We start from the raw sequence: 15,511 nt of genomic DNA, 5'->3' as shown, positions 1-15,511 counted from the left end.
ATTTACATATATAGTAGTTTAAATATATACAGTTATATATACAGTACTATTAATGTATTGCAAAGATTAAAAATTTTACTACATTTTTTCATAAAACAAACAAAATTTTTGGTATTATAATTTTTGAAATATAAAATAATAAATGTTTAAAAATCAAGTTTTATTATTGAAGTTGGTCAGTTTAATTAAAATTGTGTCAAATTTATTTTATAATTATTATTGTAATAATCTATATATATCTTAATATGATAATTTATATATTTTATGTCTAGTCAGTTTATAAATATGTTTTAATGACAATGGCTTTATAATATCAAATTAAAATATATTTATAATTTTAATATTTAAAAACAACATAATTATTAAAATTGTATAAACAATGATAATTTAAGACTAATATTGATTTTCATATAAATAACTTATTTATAGCATTTTCTTCCATTTATGTTTTAAAATTTTAATTTATTTAATATTGTGTAATATAGTTATTAGTTTTTTTTAAATAATAATAATGTTATAAAATATTTAACTCCAAACTATTAAACAATAGTTGGGCCCTTTAAATATCCGTCCAAATAATTATAAAATAATACAATATAAACATTGTAATATAGTTATAATTTAAATAATTGGTTAAAATGTTCAAAATAATCTTTTATTTAATAATTTTATAACTTATAAACTTATACACAACTTTATAATTAACACAAAATTATTTGTAAAATTTTATTTAAATAATTTTTAGTAATTAATAAATTATATTAAATTGAGTGTAAAGTTTAATAATGTGTATTTCTAATAATATATATATAGATTTATGATTTTCACGCACAATATGCAAAAATAGATGATATATACTGTATTTTTGTTGAAAGCAAATTTGAATTTATAAAATAATGTCTATTTAGACAAAATGGTTAAAATAGTAAAACCCAGAGCTATTATTTGTGACATTGAAGGCACCACAACATCAACCAGATATTGGGGTGAATGTGTGGTTCCGTTCATCAAATATAATACAAAACAATGTCTTGAAAACAAATGGGGAACTCAGGTATTGATGCAACTGATCGATGCTCTTCGCAGAAGTACTAATGTTATCAATGCTGAGGAACAAACAAATAGTATATCTATTAAAAAATAATTTGGATTAAATGTATATTATAGACAGTCAGCAAAAAAGTAGTGTTTTTATGCAGTTATACGTATATAAAATGTTAGTTTTATTAATTAATTATTATTTAGTTAGGTTAGTTTGGGATGAGTGTGAGGTTAGGAAATGGTTGGGTGGATGGTATGGGTAGGATGGGTTTGGGGCAAATAATTTTCTACTGGCTGTCTATAATCTACATATATTAATTAATATTGAATTATTTTAGTATATTTTTTCAAAAAATAATCATTTTCTACAGTTCCACCAATTGCTAACAAAACTAAAGACAAAGAATGTAAGATTAAATTAACTAAACTAAAATTTTTTTAAAAAATTTAAAAATAATATAAAATTTTTTAATTAAATAAACACTTTGTTAAATAAAATAATAATTGCCAGCAATTATCAAATCGATTGTCGATAATATAATATATCAATTAAATAACAAAAGACGTGGAAAATCATTACAACATTTTCAGCTCTATGTCTGGTTCTATGGCTATCAAACTGATGAACTTAAAAGCCATGTTTTTGAAGACGTGTCCAAATCGTTTAATAGATGGAAAAAATTCTTAAATATCAAGATTTTTACTTATTCTTCGAGTTTATATCTGTCACAGAAGTTGCTGTTCTCGTCTACAATCAAAGGAAATCTGTGTCCCGTAAGTCTTTTGTAAAAAAATAATTATTACTTATTTATATATATTTATATATATATATATATAATGTATATATATATAATGTATATGATATTTATATATATAACTTTCTATATATCAATAGCTTATTGATGGGTATCTCGATGTCGAAACTTATGGCTTTAAGACCAGTAGTGAAAGCTTCACAATGATTGCCAATAAGTTTGATATAAATACCAAACATATACTTTTCATTTCAGATAATCCTCAGGGTATATTATAACTCATTTTGATTTAAAAATTACTTTTTTAATATTTAAATTAATTGATTAATATAGAGTTAAAAGCGGCTAAAGTTACCGGTTGTCAAGTATTATTAGTCATCCGTCCATTCAATAAGGAGTTATCAGATGAGGAAAAACAAGGTTTTGAGTGCATTAAAAGTTTCAATGAAATTCAATTTAATTAAAAATTATTATTTTATGATTTATTAATTATTATAACTTTGTAAATAGCTCTATCATAGAGACTTTATGCATATATAATATGTGTTTATTTATGTAATTATTGTAGATAACTAACTTTAAATATTTAAAACATGATTCAATGCTCTTTTTCAATAACAACAAAATTATAGCTTTTCTAACTAAATCACTAAATAAAGATACGGAATAAAAAATCTTAATATATTATAATTCATAATTAAAAAAAATTATCATTATTTGCTAACAAAACAATTAGTACTGTATTATATCAGTAGAATTTCAATAAAAAACTTATTTTAAATTAGATTACTTATCATTTGATTACACATTACTGTAATCATAAGTTACACAGAATTGCATACCAGTGCCAACACATATAGATATAGAGGTTATTCCTATGAAATAACTTTCAATATACTGTATATACAGTACTATCTAATAATTGCATTGAATTGGCAATGAATGCCCAGAATTTATAGTCAATTCTAAGTAAAATTATATTACGAATTGCTGAGACGACAACAATGTAATAAAAGTCCTATTCATTAACTAAGTTATCATATTTAATGCTTACAATGACTGTAAAGCTTAGACTCTAATTGTAAATATGATAACTTAGTTAATGAATAGGACTTTAAAATTAACATGTATTATTATACATTGTTGTCGTCTCAGGATTTTGTAAAAAAATTTTACTGTAAATACAATGTATAGGTATAACAATCAATGTGTTTATCATTGAATAGATGTCAGTATAAGTGTTTAGTCATAGCTATCAATGAAAACTAATGATCAATAGAGAGTCACATCAGTTGAGTTCAAATCACGTATTGTTGTATAGCTATAAAAAGGATCACTTGAATGCCAGCCCCCAACTCATGAAACTACCGGTGCTATTGCACTAACAATTGCTAATATTGTGGACACCGAAAGATTAGATAATAAGAAATTTAATGACAAAGAGATTAATGATATTGTGATTTAATGGTTTGAACGATGTGTTTGTTTGTGAGGTATGTCGGGCACCGGTAAGTGCAGTGGTCGGGCACTGGTATGTTGTGTGTCGTAATTGATGTCTGAAATTGTAAGATCATTAGCCACAGTGAACGCCATGTTTTGCTAGTTTTGGTGTTAGAGTTGACTCAAATGGACTCAGACTTACACTTAATGAGTGTTTGTGTCACCAATTGATGGCCACTATTGTCAACTGTACAGTGATTTGTGTCAACCGACAGATCGCTAATAGTAGTCTCGGTTTCGCGTGATGTCCGTCACGGCCAAGACATGAGTCATCCAAACTTTGTGACCAACGGCTCGAGTCTTGAGGACTGTCACACAAACTTCTTTGCATTGGTATGTATGACATTAAAGCGCACACCGATTGCCATCACCTATAATCTGATCACTTGTAACTCTTGAGCCGATTCGCTCATATTATTATTAATTGATACAAATGGCAAACCATTGTTTTGTTGTCTTTAATGCCAAATCTAAATGTTAAGACATTAGCTGTCATTTTACGTTTAAAAGAGAATATCTCCGGGTTTTGACCTCAGAGGCCAATAGCCGGACACCGGGACGTTGGCATCACTTTGAGTGCACTGATGCCGACGTGTTTGACCACTAATTGGCCAACTATTTAGCCAACAAAGTGGTCGATGATTTAACATCTGAATTATTGTTTGTTTTTGTGTCACAAATGTCATTCATATGTCATTTGAAACAATAAGCTATGATTTTTTGATTATTTAATTATCAGTTAATTATAACTATTAGTGATTATTATTTATTTTTAATAACCGATTATATTATTTGCCATAAAAACCAATGAATAGTATATCAAATTAAGAAAACGTTTTTATAGTTATCCCAAATGAATCAATCATTTTTCTAACATAAATGTTATGATTAATAGCTAAACAATGCATTTAAAGTGTTTTTTGCCATAAGTTTATCATTAATTATTTAAAAAACAAAATTATAATATTTTAATGAATGTGCGATTAAAGTAAAATTAATAAATGTGTCGATTATGACAATGAGTGCATTGTTTTGTGACATAATTTTATTATGTATTATAGTATTTACTTTTATAGATATAATTAACATCTAATGGTTTGTTTTCCCTTATTTTAGGCCGATTTGTGTGGTATTAAATGGCGACGACTAATCTGTGAAAATTCATCGGTAGAGCCATTAGAAGACCCGGTGCTCAGCTCGTACTGCAAGTGTTTAGCGTCGGATCAGTTATGTGTATGGCGTCGCGTGAAGACATCGTCGTCAGAAACCAATGGCAACAACAATCAGTTCTCCAAAGAGTTGTGGGTTTTTTGGTACGGAGAGGAACCCGATTTTACCGATCTGGTCAACAATGAATTGACAGGTACTGTCCAGAGACACGCTTTTTTATTTGTCACTACTTTTRCTTATTTCATATATAATGTGTTGTTTGTATGCATTTTTTCATGAATTTATGCAAAAAAAAATATTTACTATAAAATGACCTCAATATAAATGAACTACTTTTACAAATAAATGTTTAATATTTATGTTTATCTGTTTAGCCGTTAGGCTAGTATTACCACTTATTTTGCTCCTCAAACCATTTGTTCCCAATTTAATATTATTTTAAAACATTTAATTCACTTTTTATATATTTAAGATTTAATTTTTATTAATGGAAATGTTTGCATTTTATTGAAATTTGAAATCTTTTAGTTGAAATGTTTAGATTTATTGATATAAAAAGTTGTTGTTTTTTGCAATGGATTTTACTATTAGTTATAATATAATTGTTTACCAGAGATATAAATAAATTAGAATTAATTTTAATGGAAATAATTTAAAATATGTTTTGTCTAATGCTATACATATTAGCAAAACATGTTTAACTTTTTAATTGTTAAGCTAGTGATGACCGTCCTTGAAGAGCATACATACACACACATGCAGTGGTATTCTCCCTCTCACTCATTCCCAGAGCGCTGTTGTCTCGCGAGAGTCCACTTTTGGCAACCTTTGCCTTGAGATCACATATTTTAGAAAACGCTTTTGAAAAAAGAGGAAAAATCTTGTTTTAAATACATATATATCAGTGAATTGTTAGCTAACCTTAGAAAAGGAGCACTTTTTGTGTATTCATTTCAATACAGTATTGCTTTTGTCACTATTAGAAAGCTATTGAAACTCATTGATTGCATGTGTACTACTAGTTATGCTCACTGTGATCACTGGGCGCTGTTTGTGGCTCTCATACCATACCCCACCATAACATAACATTTTTATTGATTATTTATTATACATACGTTTTATTTTGGCTCTAAATATACTGACAAAACTTTGAAGAAAGTGTTATATATTTTCTTAAATTTTCTATTTATAGGCCCATAAAATATAAATTTACTAAATAAATGAAATATATCTAGAAATTAAAAAACACGAATTGAATATTTAGTATAATTTTGTATAATGTAATAATTTTAATATAAATTTCATACATATAGTTTGATTCATTTTTATAATAAGTTGTAATTTACAATAATAATAATATTAACAGCTAATGATAATTATTTGGCTGTTTTATAATAATGATTTTGTCATTGATTTAAATATCTTATTGCTTTGTTTTATTTTTTATATAAATATTTGTATATTAAGTTATATATTATAATATAAAGGTTTATATATATATTGTTGATTATATGTTTGAGAATACATATAAATAGTGATTTGTCAACAACTGATCGCCAAAGCTATTAGACTTATATTATTTTTATTTACTTTTTATAGATGAGGTTATTATAGTTTTATTCATAGTCTTAACTAGTCTAATAAGTTCTATATATTTATATTATATAATATTTTATAACATAAATAAATAATTAATAAAATTTTATAAGTTTAATTTAATTTGGATTTTTAATTATATATAATAAGCAATTTTACTAAAAATGTAATATTTATTAACAAAATTTATAAATTTTGTCAAATTTGAGTATATATTCAAAAGTCATTTAAAGTTTATATTAATGATTGTTTAGTCGATCGCATAGCAATTTATTAGAGTATCATCAGTGCAATGAACTAATAATGCTTTTGTCTAATTGTTTAATGTCTAACCAGTTTGTTAATGTAATCTTAATATAATTTACTTATAATAATTTTATTTTGTTATTTTTATTCAAAATGTTTATCCATGTATTGGACATTTTTTAAAGGTAACATTGACTTTAAATTGAATAGATTTATGTAAATATGTTTTCTTACATATATGACAAACACGACTATATATAACGCAAATATGTTTGATATTATTTATATCACACATGTTGTTACTTATGTTGTTTTTACTATTATTATTAATAACTAAGTATTTATTATATAAACAAAGCACTTTATATTTAAACTATTATTAATATGATAATCATTACTAGTTTAAGTTTGTTTACTATTTTATATCATTTATAACAAGTATTTATATATATTATAAATAAAAGTTATCTAATTATTTGATTAACAGAAAAATCATATTTGAAAATATTTATTATTCATATGAGATAATACTTATATTACTTATATAATTACAAAGTTAGCATTAAAAGTATATTAATATTGATTAAATTATGGTTTGATTGATGTTTGCTTTCACATTTTATTAAATAGTAATTTAAATGCTTTTATTACTTTTGACATTAGATTTCAGTGAATGTATTTAAATTTAATTGATTGATAATTAATTAGCCTTTTAAAAGAGCAATTTTTATTTGGATTTTTATTATATTAATGGTGATGTAATAAGTGTTTATATACGGTATACTATATAATTTAATTATATGATACAATATAAATTAATATGAAACATATTTTATTTGCTTATTTAGTGAGTTATTAGATTTCATTTGTATCTGAGAGATATTTATATAAACAATAAATCACTTAAATGTCTATTTAGTACTTTATGTATAGTATATAATAAATAAATAAATAATAAAATTATTTTATGAATGATATAACACAATAGGTGCATAAAGCAAAATAAACAGTTTATAAATTACATTATTTACTTGTTAATGATAATATTAAAAGGTTGTATTGTTGTTAATTTGCTTATAATGTTGGCTTCAATAATGCTTTATATAAAATGAATTTAAACAACGATTACTCTAAGCATTGTTGACAAGAATTTTAAATATTTATCAGATTGTATTGCACTTGATTTGATTGTTTACCCACATGTCAAACAAGCAAAACATTATTGATATGACACAAGTGTTGTTGAATTAAAATAATATCAATGTTATTACAGAGTGTGAGACTGGTTCGTGGGAAACGGGTTTGTCATACGAGTGCCGGACATTACTGTTCAAAGCATTTCATAATATAATCGAAAGGTATGTTTTTATTATTTTAATTAAATCGGTATTATATTTCTATTAACTGATTCTATTAATTACCAGATGTCTACTGTCACGTGGGTTTGCTCGTTTGGGTCGTTGGTTTTTTCAGCCCACAGAACCTACCTGTGCGACACACAATCATAATGCTGAGCAAACATCTAAAAAGTAATATTTTTTAAAAATGTATGCTATAAATGTTGGGTTAATACAAATGATTGTTTACTGAAAAAGGTTGTCGAGTAGTGGCTTACAGTTGACGTTTGCATTTAATTTCTTCGTTCACGGAGACAGCACTGTCTGTGCCAACATCGATGTCAGACAACATCCTATTGTATACCGATTAACTAAAGCTGATCTTCAATCAGCACATAACTCACAAAATGGGATAAAAGGTTTTAATACATTTATAGTTATATTCTCATACATTTACTAAACTATTTTTTTTATTTATCAGTGATTTTAGGGCCATTTGGTTTGGCTGGTGTGCTGACCGGTCAGACTTTTAAAGATTCTGACTCATCAGTACAGAAAGTATTGAATGAATGGAAACAAATCTATCCATTGACACAAATTAGTGGTACAAAAGACATGTCTGCCGGTTCATCACAAGCCAGTGGTATGTCTCAACATTTTGGTTCAGACATGAGTTGCAGTGATTTCGGGAACAGTTCGCCGAATTCAGTAAACTGTGTCGTCGAAGTGATAGTCTCTGGATTTCGTATGAAATATCCATATTGTTATGTGTTTACTACTGATATTGACAGTCAAAGTGATCAAAAGACAGGATCTTTACAAAATAAGTTAAAATGTGTTACAAATATTAGTGAAATTGTTTCAAAAGACACTTTTTCTACTCAAACTAAGCCAAACCTGTATCCGTATCAGCAATCGATTCCAACACACACTTATCTATTGAAACATTGTGTTACTCAAGAGTTGTATCTTTTGCAACAAAATGCCTCAAATTCAGCTAAAATTAAAGACTTGAATGAAGAGGCGAGTAGTGTTAACAACAGCAATAATAACAACACCAGTGCCACGTTATGGAGTGTTAACGACCCGTGCATTAAATACAATTGCAACTGTTTTCGATGCAAATCTAAGAAGACATTAAATAGTTCCAAAGCAAACACATCTAATTCATATCCCAATCAATCGTCATCGATGTCAACTAATAAGAAGGGCGATAAAGTAGACAAAGAAAGTCGTAATAAAGTTGTTAAAAATGTTTTACCATTTCATAGAAGAAGTCCAGTACTAAATACTTTAGAAGTAGTTAACGGTTTGACCTCAAGTTCTCCCAATACATTGCCTACAAATACATCTAATTTAAGTGTTTCCAGTGTATCACAGCCTACATCAGTGCCCACCTATTCATATAAGAGTCCTATTAGTGGTGGCGGTTTGCCTTCGCTTCAATCAAGCGTAACAACACCTACCGGTGCCAATGGAATTGACTCACCTCGTTCTGTCGCACAATCACTCATTCTTGATGGTACGGTATCATCAGTTGAACAAAGCAATCCATGTTTCTCAGTCTCTCCACATCCAGCAAAAGATGACCAAAACAGCGAGTCTCAACTAAATGCATCTATAGTTGCATCCAGTCCTATGACTAACAAAGACAGAACTCGTTTAGAGCAGTTATTATCACCTAATAATTCAGTTAAAGCTTCTGTAAATATCAATATATCGGAAGACTCTCCGAGTATCCAAATGCCTCAATGGACTCCTGGCGGTCAATCATCTGACATCGAGCCTAACGGTGTTCAGACAAACGCCTCCGAAACAAATACATTGTCAACGAGTGATTCAAATCAAACACAGCCAAGTGGTATGACGGGTGTTAAGCGACCACTTTTGCGTATCAACTCTTGTGAAGACAACGATTCCGATTATATACGTAACAGTTTTCTATACGACTACAGTCATCTCAATGATTTGAATAATTTTTGTAGTGATATACCACCGCTTAAGAATAGAAGGACTAATTATAATAAAGATTTTAAACGTTATTTAATAACCGATTACTATATCGGAAGGAAGCGTATGAGTCCTGGCTCTCAGACTAATGGAGACATTGACTCACAGTTTATGTTAAAATCAAGAGATCCCTATGAATTCAGTGACTTTGATGAAGAAGGAGCCGCCTATAAAGCGGCACAAAATAGTATTAAAGAGGAAGTAATGGAAACACATGTTGTAATCAGTTCATCTCCAGAACCAAATCTCAACGTTAATTCTCAGAATAATAGAGACTTGAAGCCAAATTCAACAGACTTTTCTGCAAATTCACCGCAAACTTTGAAAGGTTTTACTCGTGAGGACGAATTAGTTGCTTCTTATAGAGATTTGGATCAAATTTTTGATACATCTTCTGGCGAAGACAGTAATGATGAGTTATTTCAGGCGCCGTTAACTCCATCGGGTCTTTCCAACAGAAATTCTACAACTAATAATAATTCTAATAATACAAACTCAATTATATCGGGAACTGCTGTTATGGATGAACATTCAAAGTCCAATAAGACTAATTCAGCATCAAGTATAACACTAGGTGTTGCTGAACTAACCCGCATGTTTCCCACACCACCATCATTGGAACCAATGGCACCATCACCTTGTAATGGGTTTTTAGGACCCGACGCAACACTATTAGACGACAATATGAAATATGATTTGTATCCGTGCAGTCCTAATATGATTGATACAAAGGTATGTATTATAGTTTTTGATGTATGTTTTGATGTTTAAACCCCATTATTAATATATTAATAGGACTGGTCATACGTGTATAAGCCACCGGTGCAATGCCAAATGGTTGCCTCATCAAAATACGCTCCGCTTCCAAATATTCCAAATTTACCGACAATTCCTAAAGAATGTAAATATGAAAGAAAAGTACCGCCACTGCCAAGTCCTGCGGCCAACACTAATGTTCAGCCAGTAGTTCAGGGAATATCAAAACCACAGATTAATTTAATTCAGTCCAAGACATCATCGGCGCATTACAATCACTTAACACCACTTAAACAAAACACAATGAATCTTATGTCTCACTCCATATCACGTATGGGCGCTCCACCACCACATTCATACAATCAAATGCGATTGCGGCCAAATATGTCTCCGGTGCCCATCAATCAATATCAGCAAATGTCAAATACTGGTAGTATCCAACACATGCAGCATATTCAACAATCACATAATCCAATGTATAATATGACACAAAACGATATGTCCCATTCCCCTCTACCTCATTATCATCCCAACTATAACCCGGACAGCAATGTTCCAGTGCCTCAAGGCTTTTATTCAAATACAAGCCATCCATTTGCTGCTAATCATCGTAGTCCTCATCCATCAACGAGTCCAATACCAGCAATGCATTTCAATCATCAATCTCAACAACAAAACGCATTTATATCTCCAAACCATTTACCACAAGATCCGTCATTACCTGAAACACACAGTCTTGCAGTAAATCTTTTGCTTTCAGATTCATTACTCAATCTATTTAGAGATCATAACTTTGAGAGTTGTTCTCTGTGTGTCTGTAATATGAACATTAAGGGTAATGATGTCGGTGTTTATTTGCCCGATTCATTAGCACCTGGAGGTTATGACGAACCTCAATATAGGTGTAGTTGTGGTTTCAGTGCAGTTGTTAATCGTCATCGAAGTTATTTTGCCGGTCTTTTCTATGAGGATGAGGTCGAAATCACAGGTTATCTATATGACCCAATAGATGGACTTAAAAAGAAATGTTTGGCTGCCATTGAATCAGTTGTCGCTGAAGAGAACAATGTTAATGAAAATAAAGAAAACATTGAGTTTGACGAGACATTAATCGACTTAATAATAACACAATCAACAAATGTGTTCTCTTCGTGTTCTGTGTTATCCAAAGCCGTCCACTTTGATGTCATAAAAGACAGACTTAATTCACGTGTCTTTAGTTATGAAAGTATAGCTTTAAATAATAAATTACTTGAAACTAAGTATATGAGAAATCCATTGGTACTTATCTATAAAGACGGCTCTCATATAGCATCGACTGCTCTGACGAGTGCTAAAATATCTTCAGATAATATACCAAACAATTATCTGATGCTTCAGAACTATTTAAACGATCAATTAGTTAACAAAAGTCCATTACATGAATGGGTTCACAGAACTACCAATTATCCGGTTAACAATCAGGAAGCGATTCATCTGTTAAGAAATTTACAGCCATTATTGCAAGAGTCTGTACAACGAAAGAAGACAAAGATGTGGGAAGTGACTTATACGGTGTCGGGTCCGCTCACTTGGCGACAGTTTCACAGACTTGCTGGTCGTGGCACTGAAGATCAATGTGAACCGCAACCAATACCATCACTATTGGTTGGTTACGACAGGGATTGTGTTGCTTTATCACCATTTGCTTTAAAATTTTGGGAGAAGTTATCTCTTGAACCCTACTCTTTGACCAAAGACATAGCATATGTTGTCGTTTCTCCAGAAAACGATTACATCTTATCTCATGTCATGACATTTTTTAAGGAATTGAGCACTACTTATGAAATGTTAAGATTAGGCAAACATTGTCCCATATCTAAAGTTCTTCGCGATGGCATTCTTAGAGTTGGCACACGAACTGCCAGAATGATTGGAGAGGAGCCCATTGATGAATGGTTTAATCAGATCGGAGAGGGAAATATTGCTTCAAAGCTACGAATGTATGCCCAGGCCTGTCGATATCATTTAGCCCCCTGGTTAGGCCAACAAACTCTTGACAAATCATTGTTTGAGTCCAATACTACAAAACCATCAAACGATAGTACAAACGTAATCAATGGAAACCTAAACCCGAGTGTCGGTGGTATAAACAATGCTAACAAACCATCAAATTCACCGATGCCTAACAGTGAAAGCAATAGTGAGAAGATTATCGATGAAAATCATAACGACACGAGCAATCAATACTCAACACAACCGAATCAACAGCAAACTGACACCGAAACGGATGAAGATCTTCACAAACAACCCGCTATTGTTGTATATATTATCGAACCGTTTACTTTTGGATCAAATGACAAAGATTTATACCGTTTGTCAAGCGTTGGTTTACTACGTTGTTATACCCAAATACTTCGACATATTCCTGATTCACTCAAGAGTCACATTCATTTACAGTTAATATCATTAGATTCACTTTTATCTTACGGAAAAGATCCGAACGGAGCGTCGCAACAGGATCAGCTCAAAGAACTAGCATTTTCAGTATTCTCACAGTGTCGCCAACAAATAGTTCATCAATCAAATGTCAAGAGTCTGACCGGTTTCGGACCGGCCGCTATGTTTGAACTATTTCTTAAAAGTAAAGACCCGTCATCTAATGTGAATAGAATATATGCGCCGCCATTTATATTGGCGCCGCTTAAAGACAAACAGACTGAGTTGGGAGAGATGTTTGGCGATCGACGAGAGAAATCGCAAATACTTTATTGTTGTTATTGTTTAACTGAAGATCAAAGATGGCTAATTGCTTCGTGTACTAACGATAAGGGAGATATTCTGGAGACCACTTCTATTTACATCGGTATACCAAATAGAACTCGAAGACGAAAAGCGTCAGTAAGACGCTTCGCATTGGATAAGTTAATGCAATTCGTGCAGACAGTGTTGTCAGAATCAGTCACTCCATGGAGACTTGTCATCGGACGACTTGGACGTATTGGACACGGAGAGCTCAAGGATTGGTCTGTTTTATTGAGCAAAAAATCTTTACTTCGATATAGTCGACAGTTAAGAGACACATGCAATCAATGTCAATATTTGACGCCCTTTGACCAACCGGCCATTTTCTCTGCATGTCTTGTTTCGCTCGAAGCAGACACTGCTCTCCGAGTGTTTAACAATCACTACACACCTGACGAACGATTTAGTAGTTCCTGTAATACATGTTCTCTAAGCACTCCTGAAGATGCTTCGTGTACACACATTTTGGTGTTCCCAACATCTGCCACAACACAGTCAGCTCACGGAAGCTTTTCTATCGATCCATTGGGATCTTTGGGTGCAAACATTGGTGAAGACGACTTATTGCAAGCATTTAATGAGGACATCAACGACGATGATATTAATGTTAATGACATATTTCAATGGACAGAAAGCCCACCCGCCAGTCCCAGTATGGGTCAAGTAGATGGTCTCTCACATCCTGATAGTCCAAGTAATCGACAAATGGGTTTGAATGGTTCAGGAGTTATGAAAGTATGTTCTAATTATTTGTTAATTTTTTTGATTTTATAATTAATATATGAATTCTTGTTAGACATCCAACAATTTCGGAGTTGATATTCAGGATGAGCCGACACAACTATTACAACAACCTCTTGCATTAGCGTTCTACGTGTCGACAGCTAAAACAGGTCCACTTCCCCGTTGGTTCTGGTCTTCCTGTCCTCATATGGAGGCTTCGTGTCCGGTGTTTTTAAAGGTTTGATATTAATAAAGCAATTTTGTTACAAATATAATTATTAACATATGTATTGATTTGGACAGTCGGCTTTACTCATACACACGCCATCGGTTCAACAAAATAGTGACGATTTATTGCATACAAATGTTCGTAATTATCACTCTCTTGATTCCAATTTGACAACTGATGTCTTGAGGTATGGCATGACTTTATTAAAATTATTATAAAATTAAATGACAAATGTTTTTATAATTGTTATCAATTAATAGGTCTGTTCTCGAGGGTTATAATGCCTTGTCGTGGTTATCAGTTGATCCGTCAACACATGATCGTACATCATGTTTACCAATACATATACAACTATTGATGCAGCTCTACCATAGTGTCCAGGCATTGGTTTAAAGCACTTTTAATATTTTTATTAAAAATATGGACCAAACGCGCCATCGATTTTGACAATAATATATTTTTAAAACTGGACTCTGAATTGTTTTACAAGAAAATAATATAAAACTAAATTTGTTGAGATTTTTCACTCATTGAATATATATTTATACAAAAAATTAATGATAAGTCAGTTAAGTTGATGTGAAATAATTCCAAACCGACAGTCATTTCAAAGAGTTTCTTACTTTTATTGTTCGTTTAATACATATTTTTCGTTTGGTTATCAAATTAAGATAATTATTAATTAATTAATTTTAATTATAAAGTAATTTATTTGTATATATTTATTATATTTGAATTATTAAGAGTTATGATTTTAAGGGCTTCTTCTAATCAGTGATTAACATGAGATTTATACTAACGAATCATTTTATTATTAATTTTATTTAAAAATTAGTTTATTTTTTCAACGCCTTTAAATGACAAATGAATTAATAAATATTTAAAACAAATCTTCCCTTTTTTTGTAATGTACAGAACAAAGACTAAAATTTAATTATTATAAATATTTATTTTAAATTGAATTGAATTGAATTGAATTGAACTGGTTAATTATAAGTTTAAGTTATATAAAAAATGATTGTATATGAAAACTGTTGATATTAATTGTAATATTGGTATCGCAATAATTAATTGCATGTTTTTTCATACAAATTTTGGTAGCAAAGGCAGAGTCCAGAGGAATGGTTCTCATCTTTCTGTAAATAATATACTCATCAGTACTGTTGAAGCACTCATTAACTATTTGATTGTTTAACAAAATGACAAAACTTCCGGATTTTTATTAATTTGATATTAACTTTCCTTATCCACTGCCAAACGCTACACAAATATTATTGTATACATGTATTTAATGTGAAATATAAATACATATACATTAAAAATATATTAATATATTTGTTATTTTAAAGAAAACATTTAGTTTA

At 30.1% G+C, this 15,511-nt stretch overlaps 2 protein-coding genes across 2 annotated transcripts; both read left to right on the top strand.

Annotated features, from left to right (window-relative positions):
• Nucleotides 1–896: 896 nt before the first annotated feature.
• LOC128965327 (enolase-phosphatase E1-like) lies at nucleotides 897–2,298 on the top strand. Its single transcript, XM_054311996.1, has 5 exons — nucleotides 897–1,124; nucleotides 1,413–1,448; nucleotides 1,553–1,815; nucleotides 1,937–2,063; nucleotides 2,130–2,298. Exons 1-5 carry the CDS (start codon nucleotides 914–916, stop codon nucleotides 2,258–2,260), a joined length of 768 nt encoding a protein of 255 aa, XP_054167971.1. The 5' UTR covers nucleotides 897–913; the 3' UTR covers nucleotides 2,261–2,298.
• Nucleotides 2,299–3,047: 749 nt separating this feature from the next.
• On the top strand, nucleotides 3,048–14,856 carry LOC128965302 (mediator of RNA polymerase II transcription subunit 13-like). Its single transcript, XM_054311959.1, has 10 exons — nucleotides 3,048–3,629; nucleotides 4,413–4,659; nucleotides 7,582–7,666; nucleotides 7,733–7,837; nucleotides 7,904–8,064; nucleotides 8,127–10,387; nucleotides 10,451–13,930; nucleotides 13,992–14,156; nucleotides 14,222–14,334; nucleotides 14,408–14,856. Exons 1-10 carry the CDS (start codon nucleotides 3,561–3,563, stop codon nucleotides 14,538–14,540), a joined length of 6,819 nt encoding a protein of 2,272 aa, XP_054167934.1. The 5' UTR covers nucleotides 3,048–3,560; the 3' UTR covers nucleotides 14,541–14,856.
• The last annotated feature ends 655 nt before the right edge of the window (nucleotides 14,857–15,511 follow it).

This window comes from Oppia nitens, unplaced genomic scaffold (genome assembly GCF_028296485.1).
Source record: "Oppia nitens isolate AA-2021 unplaced genomic scaffold, nextdenovo-longstitch-racon4-pilon3 scaffold17_pilon_pilon_pilon, whole genome shotgun sequence".
Taxonomy (NCBI): Eukaryota; Metazoa; Arthropoda; class Arachnida; order Sarcoptiformes; family Oppiidae; genus Oppia; species Oppia nitens.
The sequence above is the reverse complement of the archived record's forward strand: the minus strand, read 5'-3'. Positions and strand labels throughout refer to the sequence as shown.

Coding starts and splice junctions, on each gene's coding strand:
- LOC128965327 (XM_054311996.1), top strand. CDS start 914: ATGGTTAAAATAGTAAAACCCAGAGCTATTATTTGTGACATTGAAGGC. Junction 1,449..1,552: donor CAAAACTAAAGACAAAGAAT/GTAAGATTAAAT, acceptor AATAATTGCCAG/CAATTATCAAATCGATTGTC. Junction 1,816..1,936: donor TCAAAGGAAATCTGTGTCCC/GTAAGTCTTTTG, acceptor ATATATCAATAG/CTTATTGATGGGTATCTCGA.
- LOC128965302 (XM_054311959.1), top strand. CDS start 3,561: ATGAGTCATCCAAACTTTGTGACCAACGGCTCGAGTCTTGAGGACTGT. Junction 3,630..4,412: donor ACACAAACTTCTTTGCATTG/GTATGTATGACA, acceptor CCCTTATTTTAG/GCCGATTTGTGTGGTATTAA. Junction 14,157..14,221: donor CGTGTCCGGTGTTTTTAAAG/GTTTGATATTAA, acceptor TGATTTGGACAG/TCGGCTTTACTCATACACAC.